This window comes from Bombina bombina, chromosome 4, assembly GCF_027579735.1.
Source record: "Bombina bombina isolate aBomBom1 chromosome 4, aBomBom1.pri, whole genome shotgun sequence".
Lineage (NCBI taxonomy): Eukaryota > Metazoa > Chordata > Amphibia > Anura > Bombinatoridae > Bombina > Bombina bombina.
Genome location: NC_069502.1, coordinates 513139879 through 513156914, shown reverse-complemented (window position 1 = coordinate 513156914; position 17036 = coordinate 513139879). Strand labels below are relative to the sequence as shown.

The window sequence follows — 17036 nt, the reverse complement described above, 5'->3', positions numbered from 1 at the left end:
GGCTTAGTAATCTGTGCCTCCTCCAAGTGTTGGGGAAGGTAATTCACAAGAGAAATGGATTGTGGACTTTCCCCACCTGTATGAAAAAAACAAGTTTCTATTTTTTTTCTAAATGGAGTGATAGCAAAAATACTAAAAACACTTGTTTATTTTGGACAAGTTGCCAGTAGCGAAGGGTTTAAAGACCTGTTGCTGTTCATTAAGGTATGATGATGGTAGAGGTATTGGGATAGTCATAATATATGGGGTAGCATTGTTGTATTCAGTGGATGAATGCTCCTTATCCAAGAGAGGTGTTTTTGTTTCCATGGCCAATTCTATTTCAATCTTAGCTAAAAGTGAATGATAGTGAAGTGTGTTTTGCAGTTCTTGTGTATTAAAATCAATCAGGTTAACGGCACTTCTACATCTCAACTTTCACAAGCAGATCTTACCCCAACAATGCTTACTGATAACAATTCTATTGGCAGCTAAACTACTAATAGCCAGAAGCTGAAAAAAGCCCAATCTGGTAAACCTAATATCATACCTGAAATCGATGGAGAGTTATGTCTACTCAGCTAAACTCTAACAAGACCTTTACTGCTTAATCTGGGAGCCCTGGGAAACCATTGGAGAAACTAGAATACTATCTCTCCCTTAGGCCCAACTTCCTTCACCCACAGTATCATACTCCAACATTGGAACAATCCCCAGATCTCACCACACACATAGTTCCTTCCTCCCCCTTTTTTTTTTTATTCTCTCTCTCTCCTCCCTCACTCACTATATCTCTCTCTTCTCTTCTCCTCCTTTGCCCCCAAGCTTCTCTATATTCTCCTTCTGAGAGACCCATGCTAGTCCTAGAAGGTCTCTTCTTGTAACAGAATTGAGTATGAGAAATACACAGAATTCACAAAAACACGAATCATTTTCAGTTGATCACATGTTTATATTTCAACCTAGTTATGATAAAAAGAGGATAACAGAAGAGTTCTACCACATCTTAGCATCTCCTAGTTTCGACTCTTGGTTCATGGAGATATGATTAGACTCAAAACTTTGTACTCCGTCATTTACAGTACTGATTTATGTACACTTGTAATTGTCTCATACCGTTTTTTTACTAATGTGCTCTTTTGTATAAAAGGATATCACGATGTTGGTTATTATGCAATTCATCAATAAAAATAAAAGTATTAAAAAAATAAAAATTAATTAGGTAAAAAAAAATAAAAAAATTTATGCTTCCCTGATAAATTTATTTCTCTTGTAGTGTATCCAGTCCACGGATCATCCATTACTTTTGGGATATATTCCCTTCCCAACAGGAAGTTGCAAGAGGATCACCCACAGCAGAGCTGCTATATAGCTCCTCCCCTCACATGTCATATCCAGTCATTCGACCGAAACAAAACAAGAAAGGAGAAACCATAGGGTGTAGTGGTGACTGGAGTTTTTAATTAAAATTTAGATCTGCCTTAAAAAGACAGGGCGGGCCGTGGACTGGATACACTACAAGAGAAATAAATTTATCAGGTAAGCATAAATTATGTTTTCTCTTGTTAAGTGTATCCAGCCCACGGATCATCCATTACTTGTGGGATACCAATACCAAAGCTAAAGTACACGGATGATGGGAGGGACAAGGCAGGAACTAAAATGGAAGGAACCACTGCCTGAAGGAACCACTGCCTGTAGAACCTTTCTCCCAAAAACAGCCTCTGAAGAAGCAAAAGTGTCAAATTTGTAAAATTTTGAAAAGGTGTGAAGCGAAGACCAAGTCGCAGCCTTGCAAATCTGTTCAACAGAGGCCTCATTCTTAAAGGCCCAGGTGGAAGCCACAGCTCTAGTAGAATGAGCTGTAATCCTTTCAGGGGGCTGCTGTCCAGCAGTCTCATAAGCTAAACGTATTATGCTACGAAGCCAAAAGGAGAGAGAGGTTGCCGAAGCTTTTTGACCTCTCCTCTGTCCAGAGTAAGCGACAAACAGGGAAGAAGTTTGACGAAAATCTTTAGTTGCCTGAAAATAGAACTTCAGGGCACGGACTACGTCCAGATTATGCAAAAGACGTTCCTTCTTTGAAGAAGGATTAGGGCACAATGATGGAACAACAATCTCTTGATTGATATTCCTGTTAGAAACTACCTTAGGTAAAAACCCAGGTTTAGTACGCAGAAATACCTTGTCTGAATGGAAAATCAGATAAGGAGAATCACAATGTAAGGCAGATAACTCAGAGACTCTTCGAGCCGAGGAAATAGCCATCAAAAACAGAACTTTCCAAGATAAAAGCTTAATATCAATGGAATGAAAGGGTTCAAACGGAACTCCTTGGAGAACTTAAAGAACCAAGTTTAAGCTCCACGGAGGAGCAACAGTTTTAAACACAGGCTTAATCCTAGCCAAAGCCTGACAAAAAGCCTGGACGTCTGGAACTTCTGCCAGACGCTTGTGCAAAAGAATAGACAGAGCAGAAATCTGTCCCTTTAACGAACGAGCAGATAAGCCCTTTTCCAAACCCTCTTGTAGAAAGGACAATATCCTAGGAATCCTAACCTTACTCCATGAGTAACTCTTGGATTCGCACCAATATAAGTATTTACGCCATATCTTATGGTAGATTTTTCTGGTAACAGGCTTCCGTGCCTGTATTAAGGTATCAACAACTGACTCTGAGAAGCCACGCTTTGATAGGATCAAGCGTTCAATCTCCATGCAGTCAGCCTCAGAGAAATTAGATTTGGATGGTTGAAAGGACCTTGTATTAGAAGGTCCTGCCTCAGAGGCAGAGACCATGGTGGACAGGACGACATGTCCACTAGGTCTTCATACCAGGTCCTGCGTGGCCACGCAGGCGCTATCAGAATCACCGATGCTCTCTCCTGTTTGATCTTGGCAATCAGTTGAGGCAGCAGCGGAAACGGTGGAAACACATAAGCCATGTTAAAAACCCAAGGGGCTGCTAGGGCATCTATCAGCGCCGCTCCCGGGTCCCTGGACCTGGATCCGTAACGAGGAAGCTTGGCGTTCTGGCGAGACGCCATGAGATCCAGTTCTGGTTTGCCCCAACGATGAATCAGTTGAGCGAACACCTCCGGATGAAGTTCCCACTCCCCCGGATGAAAAGTCTGGCGACTTAGAAAGTCCGCCTCCCAGTTCTCCACGCCTGGGATGTGGATCGCTGACAGGTGGCAAGAGTGAGACTCTGCCCAGCGAATTATCTTTGAGACTTCTAACATCGCTAGGGAACTCCTGGTTCCCCCTTGATGGTTGATGTAAGCCACAGTCGTGATGTTGTCCGACTGAAATCTGATGAACCTCAGTGTTGCTAACTGAGGCCAAGCTAGAAGAGCATTGAATATTGCTCTTAACTCCAGAATATTTATTGGGAGGAGTTTCTCCTCCTGAGTCCACAATCCCTGAGCCTTCAGGGAGTTCCGACTGCGCCCCAACCTAGAAGGCTGGCATCTGTTGTTACAATCGTCCAATCTGGCCTGCGAAAGGTCATACCCTTGGACAGATGGACCCGAGAAAGCCACCAGAGAAGAGAATCTCTGGTCTCTTGATCCAGATTTAGTAGAGGGGACAAATCTGAGTAATCCCCATTCCACTGACTTAGCATGCATAATTGCAGCGGTCTGAGATGAAGGCGCGCAAATGGCACTATGTCCATTGCCGCTACCATTAAGCCGATTACTTCCATGCACTGAGCCACTGACGGGCGTGGAATGGAATGAAGGACACGGCAAGCATTTAGAAGTTTTGATAACCTGGACTCCGTCAGGTAAATTTTCATCTCTACAGAATCTATAAGAGTCCCTAGGAAGGAGACTCTTGTGAGTGGTGATAGAGAACTCTTTTCCACGTTCACTTTCCACCCATGCGACCTCAGAAATGCCAGAACTATCTCTGTATGAGACTTGGCAATTTGAAAGCTTGACGCCTGTATCAGGATGTCGTCTAGATACGGAGCCACCGCTATGCCTCGCGGTCTTAGAACCGTCAGAAGTGAGCCCAGAACCTTTGTAAAGATTCTCGGGGCCGTAGCCAACCCCAAGGGAAGAGCTACAAACTGGTAATGCCTGTCTAGAAAGGCAAATCTCAGGTACCGATAATGATCTTTGTGAATCGGTATGTGAAGGTAGGCATCCTTTAAGTCCACTGTGGTCATGTACTGACCCTCTTGGATCATGAGTAGGATGGTTCGAATAGTTTCCATTTTGAATGATGGAACTCTGAGGAATTTGTTTAAGATCTTTAGGTCCAAGATTGGTCTGAAGGTTCCCTCTTTCTTGGGAACCACAAACAGATTTGAGTTAAATCCCTGCCCTTGTTCCGTCCGCGGAACAGGGTGGATCACCCCCATTACTAGGAGGTCTTGTACACAGCGTAGGAAAGCCTCTTTCTTTATCTGGTGTTCTGATAACCTTGATAGATGGAATCTCCCTCGAGGAGGAGAAGCTTTGAAGTCCAGAAGATATCCCTGAGATATGATCTCCAACGCCCAGGGATCTTGGACATCTCTTGCCCACGCCTGGGCGAAGAGAGAAAGTCTGCCCCCCACTAGATCCGTTTCCGGATAGGGGGCCGTTCCTTCATGCTGTCTTGGGGGCAGTAGTAGGTTTTCTGGCCTGCTTGCCCTTGTTACAGGACTGGTTAGTTTTCCAGGCCTGTCTGTAACGAGCAACAGTTCCTTCCTGTTTTGGAGCGGAGGAAGTTGATGCTGTTCCTGCCTTGAAATTTCGAAAGGCACGAAAATTAGACTGTTTGGCCTTTGATTTGGCCCTGTCCTGAGGAAGGGTATGACCCTTACCTCCAGTAATGTCAGCAATAATTTATTTCAAGCCGGGCCCGAATAAGGTCTGCCCCTTGAAAGGAATGTTAAGTAATTTCGATTTAGAAGTCACGTCAGCTGACCAGGATTTAAGCCATAGCGCTCTCCGCGCCTGGATGGCGAATCCGGAGTTCTTAGCCGTTAGTTTAGTCAAATGTACAATGGCATCAGAAACAAATGCATTAGCTAGCTTAAGTGATTTAAGCTTGTCCATAATTTCATCCAATGGAGCTGTGTGAGTGGCCTCTTCCAGAGACTCAAACCAGAATGCAGCAGCAGCAGTGACAGGCACAATGCATGCAAGGGGCTGCAAGATAAAACCTTGTTGAACAAACATTTTCTTAAGGTAACCTAATTTTTTATCCATTGGATCCGAAAAAGCACAACTATCCTCCACCGGGATAGTGGTACGCTTAGCTAAAGAAGAAACTGATCCCTCCACCTTAGGGACCGTCTGCCATAAGTTCCGTGTAGTGGCGTCTATTGGAAACATTTTCCTAAATATAGGAGGTGGGGAAAAGGGCACACCGGGTCTATCCCACTCCTTGCTAATAATTTCTGTAAGCCTTTTAGGTATAGGAAAAACGTCAGTACACACCGGTACCGCATAGTATCTATCCAGCCTACACAATTTCTCTGGAATTGCAACTGTGTTACAGTCATTCAGAGCAGCTAAAACCTCCCCAAGCAATACACGGAGGTTCTCAAGCTTAAATTTAAAATTAGAGATCTCTGAATCCGGTTTCCCCGGATCAGATCCGTCACCCACAGAATGAAGCTCTCCGTCCTCATGTTCTGCAAACTGTGACGCAGTATCAGACATGGCTCTTACAGCACCAGCGCGCTCTGCATCTCTCCTAATCCCAGAGCTATCACGCTTGCCTCTCAATTCTGGCAATCTAGATAATACTTCTGACAGGGTATTATTCATGATTGTAGCCATGTCCTGTAAAGTAATTGGTATGGGCGTCTCTGATGTACTTGGCGCCATATTAGCACGCGCACCCTGAGCGGGAGGCGAAGGTACTGACACGTGAGGAGAGTTAGTCGGCATAACTTCCCCCTCGTCGTTTGGTGATAATTCTTTTATAGATAAAGACTGACCTTTATTATTTAAAGTGAAATCAATACATTTAGTACACATATTCCTATGGGGCTCCACACTGGCCTTCAAACATAATGAACAAACAGATTCATCTGTGTCAGACATGTTTAAACAGACTAGCAATGAGACTAGCAAGCTTGGAAAACACTTTAAAATAAGTTTACAAGCAATATAAAAAACGCTACTGCGCCTTTAAGAAGCACAAAACCTGTCTCAAGTTGAAATAACAATGAACCAAATCAGTTATACCAACCAAATTTTCACAGTAAATGTATTAAGCTAGCAGAGCATTGCACCCACTTGATGATTAACCCCTTAATACCCAAAACGGATAATCAATAGAGAAAAAAAACGTTTTTAACACAGTCAAACACACTGTCACAGGTCTGCTGTGACTGATTACCTCCCTCAAAATGACTTTTGAAGTCCCTTGAGCTCTCTAGAGACGTCCTGGATCATGCAGGAAGAAGCAGGAAGACTGAGTCTGAATTTTTACTGCGCAAAAAAAGCGCTAAAATAGGCCCCTCCCACTCATTATTACAACAGTGGGAAGCCTCAGTTAATTGTTTCTATGCAGAAATTAGGTCAGCCATGTGGAAAAAATTATGCCCCAATAAGTTTTATCACCAATGTACCTTAAAAAACGATTAACCATGCCAGCAAATGTTTTAAAACATCTTTTTTAAAGAGTATGTATCTCTATTGATAAGCCTGATACCAGTCGCTTCCACTGCATTTAAGGCTTTACTACATTACTTCAGTATTAGCAGCATTTTCTTAGTCAAATTCCATTCCTTAGAAAATTATTTTACTGCACCTACATTAATAAGCCTGATACCAGTCGCTTTCACTGCATTTAAGGCTTTACTTACATTACTTCGGTATCAGAAGCATTTTCTTAGTCAATTCCATTCCTTAGAAAAATATTTTACTGCACATACCTTAGTTGCAGGAGACCCCGCACGCCATTCCCTTTCTGAAGTTACCCCACTCCTCAGAATGTGTGAGAACAGCCAGTGGATCTTAGTTACTTCTGCTAAGATCATAGAAAACGCAGGCAGATTCTTCTTCCAAACACTGCCTGAGAAAAAAACAGCACACTCCGGTGCCATTTAAAAATAACAAACTTTTGATTGAAGAAATAATTAAGTATAAAACACCACAGTCCTCTCACGACCTCCATCTATGTTGAGGGTTGCAAGAGAATGACTGGATGTGACATGTGAGGGGAGGAGCTATATAGCAGCTCTGCTGTGGGTGATCCTCTTGCAACTTCCTCTTGGGAAGGGAATATATCCCACAAGTAATGGATGATCCGTGGACTGGATACACTTAACAAGAGAAAACACACACACACAGAGCATGTGCAGCAGGGTTTGCCTTGAAAAGTCTGCAGTGTGCCTTTTTGGCTCTGAGACTTCAAAAAGCCACACATTTCAGAGCAAAATTAAAAAAGGGGACAAAATAAAGAGAAAGTATATTGCAAAGTTTTACTACGAATAACTAAACTATATTAAAACTTTAAGGTGTTTACTGACCTTTTAGGACTATGTTTACTAAATACAATTTCCATTTCTCCAATTTAATTCAGTGATTGCTTAAAGTGATGGTAAATCCTAGTGTTTCAAAAATGCTACGATTTACCATAACTAAAAATAAAGGCCACCTATGTTCATCAGTTAAAAAAAAAACGGACTAAAGGTGCCTTTATTTTGCTGCAGCTTTACTGCTAAAGCTAGCGGTTCTGGCAGCCAACGACACTACTTGTTTTTTCAATGAGATGGCGTTTTCACCTTTTCTGCATTATGTTGTAGGCCTGCATGACTATTGCCTAAGAGGTTGAAACGTCACCACAATGAAACAATCAGCAGTTCCGTGGGCTGTCAGAGTCGCTTATCTAAGCAGTAAAATAAAGGCACCGTTTTTTTTTGTTTTTTGTTTTTTTTAATGATGAATGAAGGTGGCCTTTATTTTTAGTGACGGTAAATCGTAGCATTTTTGAAACACTAAGATTTACTATCACTTTAAGGTTAATATTATTGAATATTTTAAAAACATAATTTATGTAAGAACTTACCTGATAAATTCATTTCTTTCATATTAACAAGAGTCCATGAGCTAGTGACGTATGGGATATACATTCCTACCAGGAGGGGCAAAGTTTCCCAAACCTTTAAATGCCTATAAATACACCCCTCACCACACCCACAAATCAGTTTAACGAATAGCCAAGAAGTGGGGTGATAAGAAAAAAGTGCGAAGCATATAAAATAAGGAATTGGAATAATTGTGCTTTATACAAAAAAATCATAACCACCACAAAAAAGGGTGGGCCTCATGGACTCTTGTTAATATGAAAGAAATGAATTTATCAGGTAAGTTCTTACATAAATTATGTTTTCTTTCATGTAATTAACAAGAGTCCATGAGCTAGTGACGTATGGGATAATGAATACCCAAGATGTGGATCTTTCCACACAAGAGTCACTAGAGAGGGAGGGATAAAATAAAGACAGCCAATTCCTGCTGAAAATAATCCACACCCAAAATAAAGTTTAATGAAAAACATAAGCAGAAGATTCAAACCGAAACCACTGCCTGAAGTACCTTTCTACCAAAAACTGCTTCAGAAGAAGAGAATACATCAAAATGGTAGAATTTAGTAAAAGTATGCAAAGAGGACCAAGTCGCTGCTTTGCAAATCTGATCAACTGAAGCTTCATTCCTAAACGCCCAGGAAGTAGAAACTGACCTAGTAGAATGAGCTGTAATCCTCTGAGGCGGAGTCTTACCCGATTTAACATAGGCAAGATGAATTAAAGATTTCAACCAGGATGCCAAAGAAATGGCAGAAGCTTTCTGGCCTTTTCTAGAACCAGAAAAGATGACAAATAGACTAGAAGTCTTTCGGAAAGATTTAGTAGCTTCAACATAATATTTCAAAGCTCTAACAACATCCAAAGAATGTAACGATTTCTCCTTAGAATTCTTAGGATTAGGACATAATGAAGGAACCACGATTTCTCTACTAATGTTGTTGGAATTCACAACCTTAGGTAAAAATTCAAAAGAAGTTCGCAACACCGCCTTATCCTGATGAAAAATCAGAAAAGGAGACTCACAAGAAAGAGCAGATAATTCAGAAACTCTTCTGGCAGAAGAGATGGCCAAAAGGAACAAAACTTTCCAAGAAAGCAATTTAATGTCCAATGAATGCATAGGTTCAAACGGAGGAGCTTGAAGAGCTCCCAGAACCAAATTCAAACTCCATGGAGGAGAAATTGACTTAATGACAGGTTTTATACGAACCAAAGCTTGTACAAAACAATGAATATCAGGAAGAATAGCAATCTTTCTGTGAAAAAGAACAGAAAGAGCAGAGATTTGTCCTTTCAAGGAACTTGCGGACAAACCCTTATCTAAACCATCCTGAAGAAATTGTAATATTCTCGGAATTCTAAAAGAATACCAAGAAAAATGATGAGTAAGACACCAAGAAATATAAGTCTTCCAGACTCTATAATATATCTCTCTAGATACAGATTTACGAGCCTGTAACATAGTATCAATCACAGAGTCAGAGAAACCTCTTTGACTAAGAATCAAGCGTTCAATCTCCATACCTTTAAATTTAAGGATTTCAGATCCGGATGGAAAAAAGGACCTTGCGACAGAAGGTCTGGTCTTAACGGAAGAGTCCATGGTTGGCAAGATGCCATCCGGACAAGATCCGCATACCAAAACCTGTGAGGCCATGCCGGAGCTATTAGCAGAACAAACGAGCATTCCCTCAGAATCTTGGAGATTACTCTTGGAAGAAGAACTAGAGGCGGAAAGATATAGGCAGGATGATACTTCCAAGGAAGTGATAATGCATCCACTGCCTCCGCCTGAGGATCCCGGGATCTGGACAGATACCTGGGAAGTTTCTTGTTTAGATGAGAGGCCATCAGATCTATCTCTGGAAGCCCCCACATTTGAACAATCTGAAGAAATACCTCTGGGTGAAGAGACCATTCGCCCGGATGCAACGTTTGGCGACTGAGATAATCCGCTTCCCAATTGTCTACACCTGGGATATGAACCGCAGAGATTAGACAGGAGCTGGATTCCGCCCAAACCAAAATTCGAGATACTTCTTTCATAGCCAGAGGACTGTGAGTCCCTCCTTGATGATTGATGTATGCCACAGTTGTGACATTGTCTGTCTGAAAACAAATGAACGATTCTCTCATCAGAAGAGGCCAAAACTGAAGAGCTCTGAAAATTGCACGGAGTTCCAAAATATTGATCGGTAATCTCACCTCCTGAGATTCCCAAACTCCCTGTGCCGTCAGAGATCCCCACACAGCTCCCCAACCTGTGAGACTTGCATCTGTTGAAATTACAGTCCAGGTCGGAAGAACAAAAGAAGCCCCCTGAATTAAACGATGGTGATCTGTCCACCACGTTAGAGAGTGTCGAACAATCGGTTTTAAAGATATTAATTGATATATCTTCGTGTAATCCCTGCACCATTGGTTCAGCATACAGAGCTGAAGAGGTCGCATGTGAAAACGAGCAAAGGGGATCGCGTCCGATGCAGCAGTCATAAGACCTAGAATTTCCATGCATAAGGCTACCGAAGGGAATGATTGAGACTGAAGGTTTCGACAAGCTGTAATCAATTTTAGACGTCTCTTGTCTGTTAAAGACAGAGTCATGGACACTGAATCTATCTGGAAACCCAGAAAGGTTACCCTTGTTTGAGGAATCAAAGAACTTTTTGGTAAATTGATCCTCCAACCATGATCTTGAAGAAACAACACAAGTCGATTCGTATGAGACTCTGCTAAATGTAAAGACTGAGCAAGTACCAAGATATCGTCCAAATAAGGAAATACCACAATACCCTGTTCTCTGATTACAGACAGAAGGGCACCGAGAATCTTTGTGAAAATTCTTGGAGCTGTAGCAAGGCCAAACGGTAGAGCCACAAATTGGTAATGCTTGTCTAGAAAAGAGAATCTCAGGAACTGAAAATGATCTGGATGAATCGGAATATGCAGATATGCATCCTGTAAATCTATTGTGGACATATAATTCCCTTGCTGAACAAAAGGCAATATAGTCCTTACAGTTACCATTTTGAACGTTGGTATCCTTACATAACGATTCAATAATTTTAGATCCAGAACTGGTCTGAAGGAATTCTCCTTCTTTGGTACAATGAAGAGATTTGAATAAAACCCCATCCCCTGTTCCGGAACTGGAACTGGCATAATTACTCCAGCCAACTCTAGATCTGAAACACAATTCAGAAATGCTTGAGCTTTCACTGGATTTTCTGGGACACGGGAAAGAAAAAATCTCTTTGCAGGAGGTCTCATCTTGAAACCAATTCTGTACCCTTCTGAAATAATGCTCTGAATCCAAAGATTGATTGATTGATCCAAATTTCTTTGAAAAAACGTAACCTGCCCCCTACCAGCTGAACTGGAATGAGGGCCGTACCTTCATGTGAACTTAGAAGCAGGCTTTGCCTTTCTAGCAGGCTTGGATTTATTCCAGACTGGAGATGGTTTCCAAACTGAAACTGCTCCTGAGGACGAAGGATCAGGCTTTTGTTCTTTGTTGAAACGAAAAGAACGAAAACGATTGTTAGCCCTGTTTTTACCTTTAGATTTTTTATCCTGTGGTAAAAAAGTTCCTTTCCCACCAGTAACAGTTGAAATAATAGAATCCAACTGAGAACCAAATAATTTGTTTCCCTGGAAAGAAATGGAAAGTAGAGTTGATTTAGAAGCCATATCAGCATTCCAAGTCTTAAGCCATAAAGCTCTTCTGGCTAAGATAGCTAGAAACATAAACCTAACATCAACTCTAATAATATCAAAAATGGCATCACAGATAAAATTATTAGCATGCTGAAGAAGAATAATAATATCATGAGAATCACGATTTGCTACTTGTTGCGCTAGGGTTTCCAACCAAAAAGTTGAAGCTGCAGCAACATCAGCCAATGATATAGCAGGTCTAAGAAGATTACCTGAACACAGATAAGCTTTTCTTAGAAAGGATTCAATTTTTCTATCTAAAGGATCCTTAAACGAGGTACCATCTGACGTAGGAATGGTAGTACGTTTAGCAAGGGTAGAAATAGCCCCATCAACTTTAGGGATTTTGTCCCAAAATTCTAACCTGTCAGGCGGAACAGGATATAATTGCTTAAAACGTTTAGAAGGAGTAAATGAATTACCCAATTTATCCCATTCTTTGGAAATCACTGCAGAAATAGCATTAGGAACAGGAAAAACTTCTGGAATAACCGCAGGAGCTTTAAAAACCTTATCCAAACGTATAGAATTAGTATCAAGAGGACTAGAATCCTCTATTTCTAAAGCAATTAGTACTTCTTTAAGTAAAGAGCGAATAAATTCCATCTTAAATAAATATGAAGATTTATCAGCATCAATCTCTGAGATAGAATCCTCTGAACCAGAAGAGTCCAAAGAATCAGAATGATGGTGTTCATTTAAAAATTCATCTGTAGAGAGAGAAGATTTAAAAGACTTTTTACGTTTACTAGAAGGAGAAATAACAGACAAAGCCTTCTTTATGGATTCAGAAACAAAATCTCTTATGTTATCAGGAACATTCTGCACCTTAGATGTTGAGGGAACTGCAACAGGCAATGGTACATTACTAAAGGAAATATTATCTGCTTTAACAAGTTTGTCATGACAATTATTACAAACAACAGCTGGAGGAATAGCTACCAAAAATTTACAGCAGATACACTTAGCTTTGGTAGATCCAGCAGGCAGTGATTTTCCTGTAGTATCTTCTGGCTCAGATGCAACGTGAGACATCTTGCAATATGTAAGAGAAAAAACAACATATAAAGCAAAATAGATCAAATTCCTTATAAGACAGTTTCAGGAATGGGAAAGAATGCCAAATATCAAGCTTCTAGCAACCAGAAGCAAATGAAAAATGAGACTGAAATAATGTGGAGACAAAAGCGACGCCCATATTTTTTAGCGCCAAATAAGACGCCCACATTATTTGGCGCCTAAATGCTTTTGGCGCCAAAAATGACGCCACATCCGGAACGCCGACATTTTTGGCGCAAAATAACGTCAAAAAATGACGTAACTTCCGGCGACACGTATGACGCCGGAAACGGAAAAGAATTTTTGCGCCAAAAAAGTCCGCGCCAAGAATGACGCAATAAAATGAAGCATTTTCAGCCCCCGCGAGCCTAACAGCCCACAGGGAAAAAAGTCAAATTTTTGAGGTAAGAAAAATATGATAATTCAATGCATAATCCCAAAATATGAAACTGACTGTCTGAAAATAAGGAAAGTTGAACATTCTGAGTCAAGGCAAATAAATGTTTGAATACATATATTTAGAACTTTATAAATAAAGTGCCCAACCATAGCTTAGAGTGTCACAGAAAATAAGACTTACTTACCCCAGGACACTCATCTACATGTTTGTAGAAAGCCAAACCAGTACTGAAACGAGAATCAGTAGAGGTAATGGTAAATATAAGAGTATATCGTCGATCTGAAAAGGGAGGTAAGAGATGAATCTCTACGACCGATAACAGAGAACCTTATGAAATAGACCCCGTAGAAGGAGATCACTGCATTCAATAGGCAATACTCTCTTCACATCCCTCTGACATTCACTGCACGCTGAGAGGAAAACCGGGCTCCAACTTGCTGCGGAGCGCATATCAACGTAGAATCTAGCACAAACTTACTTCACCACCTCCCTTGGAGGCAAAGTTTGTAAAACTGATTTGTGGGTGTGGTGAGGGGTGTATTTATAGGCATTTAAAGGTTTGGGAAACTTTGCCCCTCCTGGTAGGAATGTATATCCCATACGTCACTAGCTCATGGACTCTTGTTAATTACATGAAAGAAATCTATGATTGGTTACCTGAATCTGTTCTGGAGTCCATTGGTCCAGGTTTACCGATTTGACTCTTGATATGTGTACACCAAGATTCCGATGAATTCCAGCACATCGGATGCAAATAAAAACTCCTAGATTCCAGGAAGCCCATCTTGGACCTGCAAGAAAATTAAAAGATTGTCATTTAAAAATATTTGTTTTGCTGCACAATCTAGTAAAAAACATTTATATTTTATTAATAATCTCATAAAAAAACTGCCTCCAAACAAAAAAAAGAATAAATTTGTGATGGTGGTAACTGTATAGAGAGTAATAAAAATAAAGGTCAAAGAGAATAAAACAAAACCTCTCTCATTCAAAAGTCAAATGACTCCAGTTCATCAGTCTGGGGCTATGAAGACTGGGTTTTAACTACTCTAAAAGCTTGTACGTCCTAAACTTACGCATAATAATGTGTTAGAAGAGAAATATAAAGGAAGAGCTATTTCCAGCATGACAACTGTTTGTTTTTGATTTTTCTTTTGTATGAAACCATATGTTTATTTTTTTTAACAAAGTTTACATGCAACACTAGTTTGGGTTTCTAAACTCAAATTGTTTTGATGAGACTTCTAAATGTGACGTATCAAAATGAGAGATAGGTACAAGGTAACTATTTAATAACTACCTAGCTAAAAACATAATTTATGCTTACCTGATAAATTTATTTCTCTTGTAGTGTATCCAGTCCACGGATCATCCATTACTTGTGGGATATTCTCCTTCCCAACAGGAGGTTGCAAGAGGATCACCCACAGCAGAGGTGCTATATAGCTCCTCCCCTCACTACCATATCTAGTCATTCGACCGAAACAAGACGAGAAAGGAGAAACCATAGGGTGCAGTGGTGACTGTAGTTTAATTAAAATTTAGACCTGCCTTAAAATGACAGGGCGGGCCGTAGACTGGATACACTACAAGAGAAATAAATTTATCAGGTAAGCATAAATTATGTTTTCTCTTGTTAAGTGTATCCAGTCCACGGATCATCCATTACTTGTGGGATACCAATACCAAAGCTAAAGTACACGGATGATGGGAGGGACAAGGCAGGAACTTAAACGGAAGGCACCACTGCCTGTAGAACCTTTCTCCCAAAAACAGCCTCCGAAGAAGCAAAAGTGTCAAATTTGTAAAATTTTGAAAAGATGTGAAGCGAAGACCAAGTCGCAGCCTTGCAAATCTGTTCAACAGAGGCCTCATTTTTAAAGGCCCAGGTGGAAGCCACAGCTCTAGTAGAATGAGCTGTAATCCTTTCAGGGGGCTGCTGTCCAGCAGTCTCATAGGCTAAGCGTATTATGCTCCGAAGCCAAAAGGAGAGCGAGGTTGCCGAAGCTTTTTGACCTCTCCTCTGTCCAGAGTAAACGACAAACAGGGCAGATGTTTGACGAAAATCTTTTGTAGCCTGCAAGTAAAACTTCAAGGCACGGACTACGTCCAGATTATGCAAAAGACGTTCCTTCTTTGAAGAAGGATTAGGACACAATGATGGAACAACAATCTCTTGATTGATATTCATGTTAGAAACCACCTTAGGTAAAAACCCAGGTTTGGTACGCAGAACTACCTTGTCTGAATGAAAATCAGATAAGGAGAATCACAATGTAAGGCAGATAACTCAGAGACTCTTCGAGCCGAGGAAATAGCCATCAAAAACAGAACTTTCCAAGATAAAAGTTTAATATCAATGGAATGAAAGGGTTCAAACGGAACTCCCTGAAGAACTTTAAGAACCAAGTTTAAGCTCCACGGGGGAGCAACAGTTTTAAACACAGGCTTAATCCAAACCAAAGCCTGACAAAATGCCTGGACGTCTGGAACTTCTGCCAGACGCTTGTGCAAAAAAATAGACAGAGCAGAGATCTGTCCTTTTAAAGAACTAGCTGATAAGCCTTTGTCCAAACCCTCTTGGAGAAAGGACAATATCCTAGGAATCCTAACCTTACTCCATGAGTAATTCTTGGATTCACACCAATAAAGATATTTACGCCATATCTTGTGGTAGATTTTCCTGGTGACAGGCTTCCGAGCCTGTATTAAGGTATCAATGACTGACTCGGAGAAGCCACGCCTTGATAGAATCAAGCTTCCAATCTCCATGCAGTCAGTCTCAGGGAAAGTAGATTTGGATGATTGAAAGGACCTTGTATTAGAAGGTCCTGCCTCAGAGGCAGAGTCTATGGTGGAAGAGATGACATGTCCACTAGGTATGCATACCAGGTCCTGCGTGGCCACGCAGGCGCCATCAGAATCACCGATGCTCTCTCCTGTTTGATTTTGGCAATCAGTCGAGGGAGCAGAGGAAACGGTGGAAACACATAGGCCAGGTTGAAGAACCAAGGAGCTGCTAGAGCATCTATCAGCGTTGCTCCCGGGTCCCTGGACCTGGATCCGTAACAAGGAAGCTTGGCGTTCTGGCGAGACGCCATGAGATCCAGTTCTGGTTTGCCCCAACGATGGACCAGTTGAGCAAACACCTCCGGATGGAGTTCCCACTCCCCCGGATGAAAAGTCTGACGACTTAGAAAATCCGCCTCCCAGTTCTCTACGCCTGGGATGTGGATCACTGACAGGTGGCAAGAGTGAGACTCTGCACAGCGAATTATCTTTGAGACTTCTAACATCGCTAGGGAACTCCTGGTTCCCCCTTGATGGTTGATGTAAGCCACAGTCGTGATGTTGTCCGACTGAAATCTGATGAACCTCAGTGTTGCTAACTGAGGCCAAGCTAGAAGAGCATTGAATATTGCTCTTAACTCCAGAATATTTATTGGGAGGAGTTTCTCCTCCTGAGTCCACAATCCCTGAGCCTTCAGGGAGTTCCAGACTGCGCCCTAATCTAGAAGGCTGGCATCTGTTGTTACAATCGTCCAATCTGGCCTGCGAAAGGTCATCCCCTTGGACAGATGGACCCGAGAAAGCCACCAGAGAAGAGAATCTCTGGTCTCTTGATCCAGATTTAGTAGAGGGGACAAATCTGAGTAATCCCCATTCCACTGACTTAGCATGCATAATTGCAGCGGTCTGAGATGCAGGCGCGCAAATGGCACTGTCCATTGCCGCTACCATTAAGCCGATTACTTCCATGCACTGAGCCACTGACAGGAGTGGAATGGAATGAAGGACATGGCAAGCATTTAGAAGTTTTGATAACCTGGACTCCGTCAG

General features: G+C 41.4%; 1 protein-coding gene across 2 annotated transcripts in view; it reads right to left on the bottom strand.

Annotated features, from left to right (window-relative positions):
- The window catches only part of SMAP1 (small ArfGAP 1), a 1140917-nt gene that overhangs the window by 921002 nt on the left and 202879 nt on the right, over positions 1-17036 (bottom strand). For both annotated transcript variants that reach the window (XM_053710427.1, XM_053710429.1), the window contains exon 2: positions 13854-13987. In XM_053710427.1, coding sequence (XP_053566402.1) covers positions 13854-13987 — 134 coding nt within the window. The remainder of the gene's footprint in view (positions 1-13853; positions 13988-17036) is intronic.